Source organism: Gymnoscopelus braueri (assembly GCF_963280865.1).
Source record: "Gymnoscopelus braueri genome assembly, chromosome: 15".
Taxonomy (NCBI): Eukaryota; Metazoa; Chordata; class Actinopteri; order Myctophiformes; family Myctophidae; genus Gymnoscopelus; species Gymnoscopelus braueri.
In genome coordinates this window covers 48,068,611-48,083,536 of record NC_137620.1, presented here as the reverse complement: position 1 = coordinate 48,083,536, position 14,926 = coordinate 48,068,611, and the positions used below count along the sequence as shown (strand labels likewise).

The 14,926-nt window shown below is 40.8% G+C and overlaps 1 protein-coding gene across 1 annotated transcript in view; it reads right to left on the bottom strand.

Annotated features, from left to right (window-relative positions):
• LOC308102372 (uncharacterized protein) overlaps positions 1–14,926 on the bottom strand; it is a 1,220,233-nt gene that overhangs the window by 1,008,284 nt on the left and 197,023 nt on the right. Inside the window, exons 11-14 of the mRNA XM_080452057.1 lie at positions 11,394–11,513; positions 10,497–10,610; positions 5,089–5,208; positions 4,051–4,164 (exon numbers count right to left, since the gene is read on the bottom strand). Coding sequence (XP_080308183.1) covers positions 4,051–4,164; positions 5,089–5,208; positions 10,497–10,610; positions 11,394–11,513 — 468 coding nt within the window. The remainder of the gene's footprint in view (positions 1–4,050; positions 4,165–5,088; positions 5,209–10,496; positions 10,611–11,393; positions 11,514–14,926) is intronic.

Genomic DNA, 14,926 nt, shown 5'->3' with positions numbered 1-14,926 from the left:
GCGCATATCTTCACCAGGCTGGGTTGTCTACATGTTCAGTCTTTGGATATGAAGCATCGACTGAAGGTGTAAATGTACACATTTACCCAAAGAGTAAAACAATATAAACACTAGAAACGAGTCAAACAACTCAACCAGGTCTGTTCGGGTTGGATTCTACATTTCAGGCCCGTTGAAAACTGTAAAGCAGTGGTTCTCAAACATTTTCAATATCAAGGACCCCCAAATTGTATTTGGCTGCAGATCCCCGTCTGAAAATAATATCTGCCAGGGACTCGTATAAGAGAAGATTTGTGCACTTTTCACAATTCTCCTAGTTTTATCCAAATGTTAAAAAAATACAGATCTACAAGCTCAGAACGGGCAGTAATTGGATGTGTTGTGATCTTGTAGATAAGCTATCCCAAACAATGTATAAAATAGGGTTCAAGTGGTTAAACAGTTCCTTGTTTTACTGTGGACTGCCTGGAGCTCTCTCAAGGACCCCTCGGGGTCCCCGACCACACTTTGAGAACCACTGCTCTATAGATATGTGACTGGGTACAATGCCTTTATGCCGCAAGTTGGCATTTTTGAAATCGGAACATATTTGAAGAAGATGTGCTCATTTGAATCTGGTTATCTATAATAGTGCAAACTGAGATAATCCCTTCTAAAGAATTGTCACTTCGGAGCACCTCTCAGCTCCAGGTATTGGGCGTGAACAATGGGTAATTTATTCAGCCTAGCCACTCCTCTAATCATTCCCCCATTGACACCTTTCAGTCAGCTGTCCACTCTATTTAGTGCCAGAGGATCTGTGTTGTAAAAAATAGGCATATTAAGTAATCATCATCATAATAGATTTAATAAAATATTTATTTGAAAATAGCAGATCTACAAGCTCACAATGCATGCTTGTAGATCGGCAATTTTCAAATAGCCAATGTAAGTAAATGTATTGATAAAATCCAGTGCTGGTGTTGTTCTGTGAGAGAAACAAGCTACGAGGTCTATGAAAACAAGCCCAAAATGCAGTGAGTCCAAATGCATTGATGGAAAAAGTACTCAAATTCTCTACTTAAGTAAAAGTACCAATACTGCAATATAAAAATACTCTGTTACAAGTAAAAGTCCAGAATTCAAAATTTACTTGAGTAAAAGTACAAAAGTATTGGCATAAAAATGTACTTAAAGTACCAAAAGTAAAAGTACTAAATATTTGAAAAAAGCAGATCTACAAGCTCACAACGCGTTGTGATGCGGCGCGTTGTGAGCTTAAGTACAGTACTTGAGTAAATGTACTTAGTTACTTTCCACCACTGCAAGCAGCTACAGCTACACGTCGTCGTGACGTCTTTGTTGAACTGCAACATGGTGTTTGTACTTTGTTCATTTACAGCCTGTACATCTACATAAACGTTCAGATTTCAAATATAAAGTGCTTACCCCATGTCCACAGATGTTACAATTCACTTCGGGTGGGTATAAGTACCCGTATCTTCAGCATTGTTCAATAAAAAGCATTTTAATCCGATCGGCGGCCATTTTCTCATAGTTATAATGTATCAGAGTGCAATACACCTCCCAACCGATGCGGTCGCGTAGTTGAAAGCAAATGGATAAAATGGCCACCGATCGGATTAAAATGCTTTTTATTGAACAATACAGAAGATACGTGTACTTATGTGGGCCCGTACATAATTGTAACATCCGTGGCCATGGGTTAAGCACTTTACATTTTAAATCTGAACGTTTATGTAGATGTACGGGCTGTAAATGAAGAAAGTCCAAACACCAGGTTAGAGTTCAGGCAAGACACTCGCCACAACGAGCTAACGAGGCTATGCTATCTAGCCTAGCTACACGTTGTGGATTACAGTGGAATACTTCCATTCAAATGAGCGTCGAGCGGCCTGTTTAGCTGAAAAGTTGGTATAGCTCAAAATTGGGGGGGGGGGGGGGGTCATCAAACACACGGAGGAAAATGAATGAATAGTCCTTTCTGCTGAGCAGATCAGAGCAACTTTCGCTATGCTTCGAAAGTTAAGCAACAACATCATAGCTTTAGCTTCAGACATAGACCAGTGTTGCCAGATTGTATGAGAGATATAAGCAACCAGGTCTAGGAAAAAAAGCACAAAATAAAGCGACTATGGGCCACATGAGCATTTTAACCCTACTGTATACATCGGCTATTTGAAAATAGCAGATCTACAAGCTCACAATGCATCGCATCGCGAGCGACGCACTGTGAGCTTATAGATCTGCTATTTTCAAATAAAATCTTGGGGGCTAACTTATAATAAAAATACCTGGCAACACTGGCTCAGACCATAGGCTCAGACAGTGAAACCGGAGTACAATGCCATGTTATGACCAATCGAAACCACTATGCTAAATCTCGGCCAAGTGTCTCTGCACCCCCAAACACACACACAAACTCAGACAAAAGCAGCCTACTTTGCTATACAAATGTAACCATTTAATGATTCTAAAACGACTAGCTTTTGCATTACAAGCCTTCTTCAACATTCGAACTGTGTTAATATGAAAACAAAACAAAAAACACAACCAAAAAATCGATCTAAATGTTCCATTATCTACTGATTGTCAGCTGGCGACATGCGGCAGGTATGACCAGTAGCAGTCAAAATTATGATAAGAAATATTATTGCAATTTAAATCCTTTTTTTATACAATTGTAGAATTGAAGAAAAGTTAATTTTCTTCAGTGTAACTTAGCATGATATCACTTTGTCATGTCATAGTGTTGTGTATATTGTAGGAGGATTCACATACTTGGTGTGTGGAGGTCCAGGTTCATTACTGAAGCGAGGAGGTAGTCCTTTAGACCGGTCACTCTTCATAGACAGAAGGCTGGGTGTTGGAGACCCTGGTCTGTGGTGAGAACCCTTCTCCTTCTGGAATCATAACATTGAGAGGGATATCGACTTGTTGTATGCAATTTATGAAGAATGCTTAGATTTCACTTAAAATATGAAATTTGAACAGTAATATCGTATCGATAGAGATATTTGACATTAATATAGAGATATGACATTTTGTCCATGTCATGTAGCCCTAGTGTGTGTGTGTGTGTGTGTGTGTGTGTGTGTGTGTGTGTGTGTGTGTGTGTGTGTGTGTGTGTGTGTGTGTGTGTGTGTGTGTGTGTGTGTGTGTAAAGGCTCAGTGCAAATGGATGAAAGTCTACAATGAAGGATGCTGATAGTTAATGTCTTGTGTCCATTATGTTTGTACAGAACCAGACTGGGAACACCAGTGTAAATGACATCAGACACCATGAGAAGAACTAGATTGAGCGCATATCTTCACCAGGCTGGGTTGTCTACATGTTCAGTCTTTGGATATGAAGCATCGACTGAAGGTGTAAATGTACACATTTACCCAAAGAGTAAAACAATATAAACACTAGAAACGAGTCAAACAACCCAAAGACTACATTTCCCATGAACGCCGGCTGCTGTAGGGACCGTTTTGGTTTGAGCTTCAACTCAACCAGGTCTGTTCGGGTTGGATTGTAATTTTCAGGCCCGTTGAAAACTGTAAAGCAGTGGTTCTCAAACATTTTCAATATCAAGGACCCCCAAATTAACATGTATTTGGCTGCAGATCCCCGTCTGGAAAAAATATCTGCCAGGGACTCGTATAAGAGAAGATTTGTGCACTTTTCACAATTTTCCAAGATTTATCCAAATGTTAAAAAAATACAGATCTACAAGCTCAAAACGGGTAGTAATTGGATGTGTTGTGATCTTGTAGATAAGCTATCCCAAACAATGTATAAAATAGGGTTCAAGTGGTTAAACAGTTCCTTGTTTTACTGTGGACTGCCTGGAGCTCTCTCAAGGACCCCTCGGGGTCCCCGACCACACTTTGAGAACCACTGCTCTATAGATATGATAAAAAATATTATTGCAATTTAAATCCTTTTTTTATACAATTGTAGAATTGAATAAAAGGTTATTTTCGTCAGTTTAACATGTAACTTAACATGATATCACTTTGTCATGTCATAGTGTTGTGTATATTGTAGGAGGATTCACATACTTTGTGTCTGGAGGTCCAGGTTCATCACTGAAGTCAGGAGGCATGTATTTAGACTGGTCACTCTTCATAGACAGAAGGCTGGGTGTTGGAGACTCTGGTCTGTGTTGAATCCTTCTGGAATCATAAAACAATTCTTATCCACACTTTGGTAAGATTTCTTCAATAGATTTACGTGTGCAGAAACGTTAGACTTATATTCATTGGAATGCCTCCTGAGGGCAGCATTTAATTTCATTGGTTCTCCCGGCCGTACAATCAGTGAGAGTGGGAGGCAAGACAGGAGGTGGGTTGCAACACTTAACACATTGTGTGCCAAAAACAGTCAGGACCGTTTTTGAAAAGCCATGCGTGGAGTGCCATAAACGGTTATAACCGTTTAGCAATTTCTTTCCTCCCATCCCCCCCCCCCCCCACACGGGGCGCCCTATCGCAACTTTGAAATCACCCACGGTGCCTCAAAAATGGAAGGGACAGATGTGGATGGGATATGACATTTTGTGCAGCCCTAGTGTGTGTGTGTGTGTGTGTGTGTGTGTGTGTGTGTGTGTGTGTGTGTGTGTGTGTGTGTGTGTGTGTGTGTGTGTGTGTGTGTGTGTGTGTGTGTGTGTCATGTGATGACATTGTGTTGGTGTTGTGTGTGTATGAAAGGCTCAGTGCAAATGGGATGAAAGTTTACAATAAACGATGCTGATAGTTAATGTCTTGTGTCCATTATGTTTGTACAGAACCAAACTGGGAACACCAGTATAAATGACATCAGACACCATGACTTTCCAGAATTACATGAGAAGAACTAGAACTGAGCGCATATCTTCACCAGGCTGGGTTGTCTACATGTTCAGTATTTGACTGATGGCTCAAGAAACACTTATAGGCCAAAATGTAAAGTGGGCTGGTATAGCGCCACCATGAAAATATAACAATACTAACAACACTATAAAACATGTCTAGTGTTATAGTAATTTGCACATGTAACTTGAACATGATATCACTTTGTCATGTCATAGTGTTGTGTATATTGTAGAAGGATTCACATACTTTGTGTCTGGAGGTCCAGGTTCATCACTGAAGACAGGAGGATTTCCTTTAGACCGGTCACTCTTCATAGACAGAAGGCTGGGTGTTGGAGACTCTGGTCTCTGGCGAACCCTTCTCCTTCTGGAATCATAAAACAATGCTTATCCACACTTTGGTAAGATTTCTTCAATAGTTCTTCAACATTGATCAGAGAGTTGTAGTAGAGCGGATAAAAGCAATATTTAGGGAGAATCGTTCACTTGGTGATACAAGCGTGAAACTTGGTACAGATCATCTTTAGAGGTCATTTATCGATTTTTTTAATCGAGCCACTTGAAAATCAAAGATGGCGGCCATTTTTCAAGATGGCCGACATCTTAGTGGGCAGTTAAGTGATATGATGGTTTATTTGGTGATACAAGCATGAAAATTGGCATGAGCAGTCTCTGTGGGTCACTTGACAATAGGCCACCCACAGCTACTTGAAATTTCAAGATGGCGGCCATTTTTCAAGATGGCCAACACTTTAGTGGAGCAATTAAGTTATATAATGGTTTATTTGGTGATACAAGCATGAACATTGGCATGAGCAGTCTCTGTGGGTCACTTGACAATAGGCCACCCACAGCTACTTGAAATTTCAAGATGACGGCCATTTTTCAAGATGGCCAACACTTTAGTGGAGCAATTAAGTTATATAATGGTTTATTTGGTGATACAAGCATGAACATTGGCATGAGCAGTCTCTGTGGGTCACTTGACAATAGGCCACCCACAGCTACTTGAAATTTCAAGATGGCGGCCATTTTTCAAGATGGCCAACACTTTAGTGGAGCAATTAAGTTATATAATGGTTTATTTGGTGATACAAGCATTAAATTTGGCATGAGCAGTCTCTAAGGGTTGCTTGACAAGAAAACACTCCCAGCCACTTTACATTTCTATTTTCAAGATGGCCGCCCCCTGGATCCTCAAAAGATACATTTTCTCATAGAAATTTATGTTTTTTTTTCTTTAAGGACGATTATACGATTATTATTATTATGCTAAAGAACAACTTTTAACACATCACAATATAGTTGTGTTGATTTGTTGATCATAGATAGATTAGATAAGAGTGAATATCTGCACTACCAGGGCACACTGGTGATATATCACTGCTGTTAAACTCAGAGTGGGGTTCAATGTCAGCTAATTGAAAGTTGGTATCCCAAATGCTGTCTAATTTACCCCAAAACAGTTAGATAGCCGCACCTGAATTGACAGGTTGTGCCAACACGGGAGAGCCGAGCCAAGGTTAATGGGGTTTTAGTTAACCGGATGGTGTACAGATCGCTCAGGATTTAAATGGCATTGGATGAACGATCGAACTAAGTGTAGGGTTAAGGCACGAACTTAGTTGTATCCCATACATCAAAGTGCTTGGTAAAAGGTGGTAAAAGGATAAACCCTCGGCCTCTGCCTATGCTGCAGACATGGCAGAAGCCATCATAACAGTTGTGAAAACTAACTGGGACAGATGTTTAATTTGTCAGCAGGTCACCAAGGAAAAACTCATTCAGCCGAGTTTATTCAACAGAGAGCACGATCGTACTGGTTATGATACCATTGCAAGAAATGTTCCATTATTTCATAAGATCAATGCTCTGCCTATCTTACTTAGTCCAACCCGACTAGATGAAGGTGATGGCATAGAAAGCACATCGACAAGAAACAGAGCAAAATATAATTCAAGCTGTAAACTTAGGTTCAACAACACAGAGCTGGAAAGGGCCCAAAAGAGAGCATCTACATCTGCTGAAGACACTGAAGATACCAAAGATATCCATGTCAAGAGGCCAAGAAGATCTAATGTATGACCGGTCCAGCGATGTCACAACTGTGAACGAGGCCAGGCTTGATCTCTTTGCCAGAAAGCAAAGACAATATGACTTGATCCCACCAACTCAAGCAGCACTCAAAGAGCATGCCAAACATGCTTCTTATGAGGCTGGATACGTGTGGGGACAGGCATTGAAGCGACATCCACAAATGCAGAGCCCATCTGACTGGGGATGGGTGGAACAGGACGAGAAGTGGAAAGTCTTCTGGACTCCACTTCCACCTATTGCGGAGAGTTGTTGGGAGTTGACCAAATGTGGGTGCTCCAAGGCATGTACTGGAAGGTGTAACTGCTTCAGATATGGACTCAGTTTCACATGCCTATGTAGTTGCCCCTGCTAGAACCTATTTGCATGTTTATTTTGCCAGAGTTATTCCCTGTTGTCCTCTGTGTTTTCAAGTGGAGGCCTATGGCTCGGCTTCCCCTCGTCACATCGACGCATCATGTTTTACTTTTTATCTAGTCTATTACTGTGTAATTTTCAGTTGTTACTTTGTAACATTGCTTCCACTGCCTTCCACTGCCATATCTAACAGTGAAGCACATTTTCAGTTTAGTTCCTTAGTATCGTTTGTCATGGTTCCGTGGCTATTGCCATTCAGTATTAGCCATTACTCATAATTTTGGAGCACTGTCCGTTCAGCACCACAACTGTGCTTATCAGCACCACAACTGTGCTAATTTATTCATCTTATTTTTTGTTTCCCCACCCCTTAGTATTTTAGTTAGTAGTTTAAAAAAAACAATATATATATATATATATATATATATATATATATATATATATATATATATATATATATATATATATATATCCTCCCGTGTGACTGTTACCTTGTCGTGGTAAGGGAGCTTGTTTAGGCCTACCTCAGTGAACCCTGAGAGCTATGCCGGTGGGAGGCAACTCCTGACAGGTCTTACCAAACTGGACAGGTCGTGGGCGAGGAGTCAGACAAAACACAGTCAAACAACCTCTCTTGACAGAGCTTTTTGAGGAACCCAATACATTTCTATGAGAAAAGGTATCATTTAAAGATTGACATCTTGAAATTTCAAGTGGCTGTGGGCGGTTTCTTGTCAAATGACCTTTTGAGACGGCTCATGGCAATTTTCATGCTTGTATCACCAACTAAATGATTTCTTAAGCTTAACTAGTCCACTAAGGTGGTGGCCATCTTGAAAAATGGCCGCCATCTTGACATTTCAAGTAGCTGTGGGTGGCTTATTGTCAAGTGACCCACAGAGACTGCTCATGCCAATTTTCATGCTTGTATCACCAAATGAACCATTATATAACTTAAATGCTCCACTAAAGTGTTGGCCATCTTGAAAAATGGCCGCCATCTTGAAATTTCAAGTAGCTGTGGGTGGCGTATTGTCAAGTGACCCACAGAGACTGCTCATGCCAATTTTCATGCTTGTATCACCAAATAAACCATCATATCACTTAACTGCCCACTAAGGTATCGGCCATCTTGAAAAATGGCCGCCATCTTGGATTTTTGAGTGGCTCGATTAAAAAAGTCAAAGAGTTGACCTAAAGGAATGTTCATGCCAATTTTCACGCTTGTATCACAAAGTGAACGATTGTTCCTACTATCCGCTCTACTATTGAAGGGGTACGCCAGTTAATCCTAAGTATCATAAGTGGACGCCCCACCGACCCTAATTAGCATCCTAATTACTATAGGGAGCCGCCCACCAATCCCCTTATAAGGGCATGACTGCATGGCTCTGCCTGCAGTCACACCTGTGTGTGATTTATGTGAGCAGAAACGTTAGACTTATATTCATTGGAATGCCTCCTGAGGGCAGCATTTAATTTCATTGGTTCTCCCGCCCGTCCAATCAGTGAGAGTGGGAGGCGGGACGGGAGGTGGGTTCAAGCAAGCAGAGCAGACCAGGCTGTGAAACGTGACATTCAAATACCTCCTGAACCCCTATTCTACCGGCTTGGTGGCATGCTAGGCTCAGTGTTAAACTTCCAGTAAAAATATCATGGGATTAAATCCTCATGACACATCGTTGTTAATGTATTGTTTTGTAGTAGTTTACACATGTATAAGATCACTGTGTTGTGTTATATATAGTGTTGTGTATATTGCATATAGGATTTACATATTTTGTGTCTGGAGGTTCCCACGTATACAACAAATCTCTTTGGTAAAAACAGCCAATCTACAAGCCCACGTGTCATGTTGCAACGTGTTGTGAGAACAATTGTTGTATCATTTGATATTCTGGATTCAGATTGTATTGTTTTTTTAAAGGAAAGGTTGGGTTTTATCCACCTTTTAGGCTTGCTGTCAGCGGATTCACAATAAGAGCAAAATGTGACTGTTTTTGAAGAATGCTTAGTTTTCACTGTTGCTACACTTAGAATATCAAATAAGAAGTGTGCTAACCCAATAAAAGGCTACTTAGAATTAAGAGTAATATATTAACTTGTTACATGCAGTTTTTTTTAAGAATGCTTAGATTTCACTGTTGCTACACTTATCAAAAAACAAGTGTGTGAACCCAACAGCACTTAAAATGAAGACTTGTTATTATACTATTTTTTAGTGTTTTTTTTGTTTTCACTGTTGCAACACTTAAAATATCAAATATGAAATTTTAAGGATAATATCGATATATTTGGCATTAATATAGAGATATGACATTTTGTCCATGTTGTGCAGCCCTAGTGTGTGTGTGTGTGTGTGTGTGTGTGTGTGTGTGTGTGTGTGTGTGTGTGTGTGTGTGTGTGTGTGTGTGTGTGTGTGTGTGTGTGTGTGTGTGTCATGTGATTTTCACCACCATGAAAATATAACAATACTAACAATACTATAAACAAGTAAGACGCGCGAACGCGGTAAGCGAACGCAAAAAAAGAAAAAAAAGAATGAAAATTTTTTTTTTTTTAAAAGTAGCCAATAAAAAAAATAATTAAAAAAAAAAAAAAAATCTGCTTTAAAAGGAGCATCTTAGAAAAATACAAATTCCCCCAAAAAAAACTTGGAATGTTTTTGAACAATTCAACAAAGTGTTTGAAGTGCCCGTTTCACCCACTTCCGGGGGGCGGAGCCAAAATCCGAGCCCGAAGTATTTGTTCGTAGACCCCCACTTAGGGGGGGTAGAAAAAGTTTGGGAGCGATTCGGGCACTTTTCATTTAACATGGGGTTTCAATGGGGAGTTTTTAGGAGCCTTCTCCGGGGCGTGGCTTCCGGGGGAAGGGGCGGGCTTAAACGCAACCTTGACAGGTGTGTTCAGTTTTCAAAGACCTTTCATTTGATGTATGGTACGTCTAAATTGGACATTTACTTATCTCAGAGGAGCTGCACACAGGCAGTGCACACAGAGACACAGAGAGAGAGAGACACAGAGAGAGACACAACCCAAGCAGGGTTACATAGTAAGCTCCACTTGGTCGGAGGCGCGGCTTCGCCGCGCCTCCTCCCGCGTTCGCAAACATGTCTTGTGTTATAGTAATTTGCACATGTAACTTAGCATGATATCACTTAGTCATGTCATAGTGTTGTGTATATTGTAGGAGGATTCACATACTTTGTGTGTGAAGGTCCATGTTTACTACTGAAGACAGGAGGATTTCCTTTAGACCGCTCACTCTTCATAGACAGAAGACTGGGTGTTGGAGACTCTGGTCTGTGGTGAACCCTTCTGGAATCATATATTTTTTTATACAATTATCATGTGAAAGAAACAGTCACTTTCTTTGTATGTAGTAGGTTTTATGAGAGAGTAAAACGTAAAACAGGAAAACTACAAAACCTACCAATAAAATAGCAAACGGTAATAAAAAGTAGTTTGTTTGTAGATATTCCTTAGTTTGGTGAAAATGGTGTTGTGGCGGGCTGGCGGCTGACAGGATATGTGGGGATATATTGGGAGGGGGGATGAGGGTGGGTGGGTTGGGGGGTATGGGGTGGGTTAGGGGCTTGAGCTTCAACTCAACCAGGTCTGTTTGGGTTGGATTGTAATTTTTAGGCCTGTTGAAAACTGTAAAGCAGTGGTTCTCAAACATTTTCAATATCAAGGACCCCCAAATTGTATTTGGCTGCAGTTCCCCATCTGAACATAATATCTGCCAGGGACTCGTATAAGAGAAGATTTGTGCACTTTTCCAAGATTTATCCAAATGTAAAAAAAAATACAGATTTACAAGCTCAAAACGAGCAGTGATTGGATGTCTTGTGATCAAACTGTTCCTTGTTTTACTGTGGACTGCCTGGAGCTCTCTCAAGAACCCCTGGAGGTCCCCCGACCACACTTTGAGAACCACTGCTCTATAGATATGATAAAAATATTATTGCAATTTAAATCCTATATTATGCAATTGTGGAATTGAAGAAAAGGTTATTTTCTACAGTTTAACATGTAATTTAGCATGATATCACTTTGTCATGTCATAGTGTTGTGTATATTGTAGGAGGATTCACATACTTTGTGTCTGGAGGTCCAGGTTCATCACTGAAGACAGGAGGATTTTCTTTAGACCGGTCACTCTTCATAGACAGAAGGCTGGGTGTTGGAGACTCTGGTCTGTGGTGAACCCTTCTCCTTCTGGAATCATAACATTGAGAGCGATATCGACTTATGCTATTTATGAAGAATGCTTAGATTTCACTGTTGCTACACTTAAAATATCAAATATGAAATTTGAACGATAATATCATATCGATAGAGATATTTGGCATTATTATAGAGGTATGATATTTTGTCCATGTCATGCAGCCCTAGTGTGTGTGTGTGTGTGTGTGTGTGTGTGTGTATGTGTGTGTGTGTGTGTGTGTGTGTGTGTGTGTGTGTGTGTGTGTGTGTGTGTGTGTGTGTGTCATGTGATGACATTGTTTTGGTGTGTGTGTATGAAAAGGCTCAGTGCAAATGGATGAAAGGTTTAAAATGAAGGATGCTGATAGTTAATGTCTTGTGTCCATTATGTTAAGGCTTAAGGCTACAACACTGATGATACGTCCCAGGTTTATCCATGTGATGTTTTTTCGTTGCTCATAGGAATTTATAGACTACGTGACAACCAGGAATAGATTGGTGACCACCGGAGAGACGGGTGACAGCCGGAATGTAGACGGCATCCGGGAGCAGTTTGGGTTGGCGCCCCAGTCTGTGTCTTCCGTGAGGAAGAAGCCCAACAAATCCACGGTGAGGCCTTTAGGAGGACCATTCAAGCAAGACGCAAAGGGAGCCTGCAGTACCACCACGGGCCAAGACACCATCACACCAGAATGAAATGTTTGGAGCGGGGGAGTCTGGTGCAACGCTCAGGTCCTGGACCTGGTGAGACGGAGGAGGAGCCCGGCCAGGAGGCCATCCACAGAGCCTAGCCCCTCCACGTGCCAGAGCCTCCGCTCTCCCCCATTCCTGGCAGAGTAGTTTCGGACAAGCGAATTGAGTGGCCCTGTCTTTCCCTATTTAGGACTGACCGTGGGTAGCTACCTGGGACGTAAGTCGGGGCTTGATCAACCCTGGCTGGGTCACCTGGGCGAGGGTGTATGTTGCGAGACCCGAAACATGGCTACAACACTGATGATACGTCCCAGGTGCATCCATGTGATGTTTTTTCGTTATATGTTTGTACAGAACCAGACTGGGAACACCAGTATAAATTACATCAGACACCATGACTTTCCAAAATTACATGAGAATAACTAGAACTGAGCGCATATCTTCACCAGGCTGGGTTGTCTACATGTTCAGACTTTGACTGATGGCTCAAGAAAGACTTGGGGTGGGCTGGTATAGTGCCACCATGAAAATATAACAATACTAACAACACTATAAAACATGTCTTGTGTTATAGTAATTTGCACATGTAACTTAGCATGATATCATTTTGTCATGTCTTAGTGTTGTGTATATTGTATAGGAGGATTCACATACTTTCTGTGTGGAGGTCCAGGTTCATTACTGAAGACAGGAGGCCTTCCTTTAGACCGCTCACTCTTCATAGACACACAGCTGGGTGTTGGAGACTCTGGTCTGTGGTAATCGGCTATTTTTGCTACTTTTGTTTGACAAAGAATGGCGAAGTACTTAATTTAAGTAATTAATTTACGAAAAAATACGGAGGTGTCTGCCCGATAGTATGCAACGTGTCCCTCTGGAGTGAGTGTGGACATATAGTGGCCCTCTCCATCATCAAAGTTGCATCACCCCTGTCCTAGTCCCAGCAATGAGTCTGGCAGCAGCATTCTTCACCAACTGCAGGTGGTGTATGGATCCCTATTTGATATTAATTTGGGAGTCTTTGATATAAAAATGTGTGAGAACCACTGACATAGATATGTCATAGTTTGTTACCAGTGTTGGGCAAGTTACTTTAAAAAAATAACTAGTTATAGTTACTTTACTAGTTACTAAATTATGAAAGTAACTACTTACTTTACTTTTTAAAAAAAGAAGAAAAAATGTATTTAAAAGAAAATATTTCCAAATGATTTTGATAGGCTATACATAACGTTTATTTGTTTCTTCTTCTTTAAAAATATTTTCTTTCACATGATCAGGATGTAATGATCGTTAGACTCATTGCAATAACTCACCTATCTCCCACACAGTTTTAGTGTTGCTCTGTGGCACAGTGAGAGAAAACACCATTGTAGCAATTGTCATTATGAAATGTAGTGGAACAATTAAATGTCTTTCTGCACTGTAGTGGCCCTGCTGCTTTCACTGCTATTTTGTTGACTAGTTCTGTACAGTTCAGTTGGATCACATAATGTAACGCAGTAACACACTTGCCTGTCATTGTTAGGAGGTAGAAATATAATATTAGGCGTTGGCTACTGTACTGTTAGCCCTGTATTGGGGTTTATGCTTCATACATAATACTGTGTAGGCTATGTTCCTGCTGCACCTAATCAGTTATAGCCTACATTTAGACCCTGAAGTGTATGATAATGAATTTATGTGAAAATGCCGATCTACAAGCTCACAGCATGTCACAAATGTGTTGTGTTGTGAGCTTCTAGATCGGCATTTTAGAGCGACAGTCAGTCTCACTCACCCTCAGAAAGTTTTGTTATTAAGTGATAATCAGTCAGATTATCCATAAATATATCCTGTTTCAGCCCCACAGAGTTAGAGATCTCTCTCTCCCTCCGTTTGATGCACTGTTTACAATACATATAACATTATAGTTCTTCAGTGTATAATTATCGTGTTATAGTTATCCAGACAGACAGACAGACGGATAGACGGATAGACGGCTGGATGGATATATTTTGTGACACAGATCAGTGGTTATCAAAGTGGGGTTCGGGGCCACCAGGGGTCCTTGAGGGGGTTCCAGGGGGTCCCCAGCAAAAGTGGTTAATATCATATGGTTTAGGTTTAACCACGTTAAACCTATCAGTTGTGTGATAATAGCAGATAAACAAGTTGCGATGCGAACCGTGGTGAGCTTGTAGATCTGCTTAAACATTTTAACACACACAAATCTTGCATAGAGGTCATTGCCACAAATTATTTTCAGACAGGGGTCTGCGGAAAAAATTAAATAATGTGGGGGTCCCTGACATGACAATTATTGAGAACCACTGACAGATATTTCATAGTGTGTTATTACATAGATAAATATACAAATATTACATATTTTGTTGCATATATATATTCCAGATCAATATATTATAGTGTGTTACATAGATATGTATGGATATCGGTCTTGTACAACCAAACGGATAAGGATAAGGGGAGGTCCAGAGGTCCCTTTATCACTATCCCTAAAGTCTGTTGGTACGATAGCATTGTGTTCGGATAGCACAATGACACGCCCCATAACCACACCTCCACCCGCAAAATAGGCAGTCAGCTCAACTGTAAGCAGTTAGCGCTAGCGGAAAATATGGTTTACGGGCAGCGTGGCTGTGCGGTACGCTAAATAGGGGACAAGGCGTTGTGCAAGATAGGGCCATATGTCTTGGTTTTCAATAATTTGCATGAGATCACTTTGTTGTGTT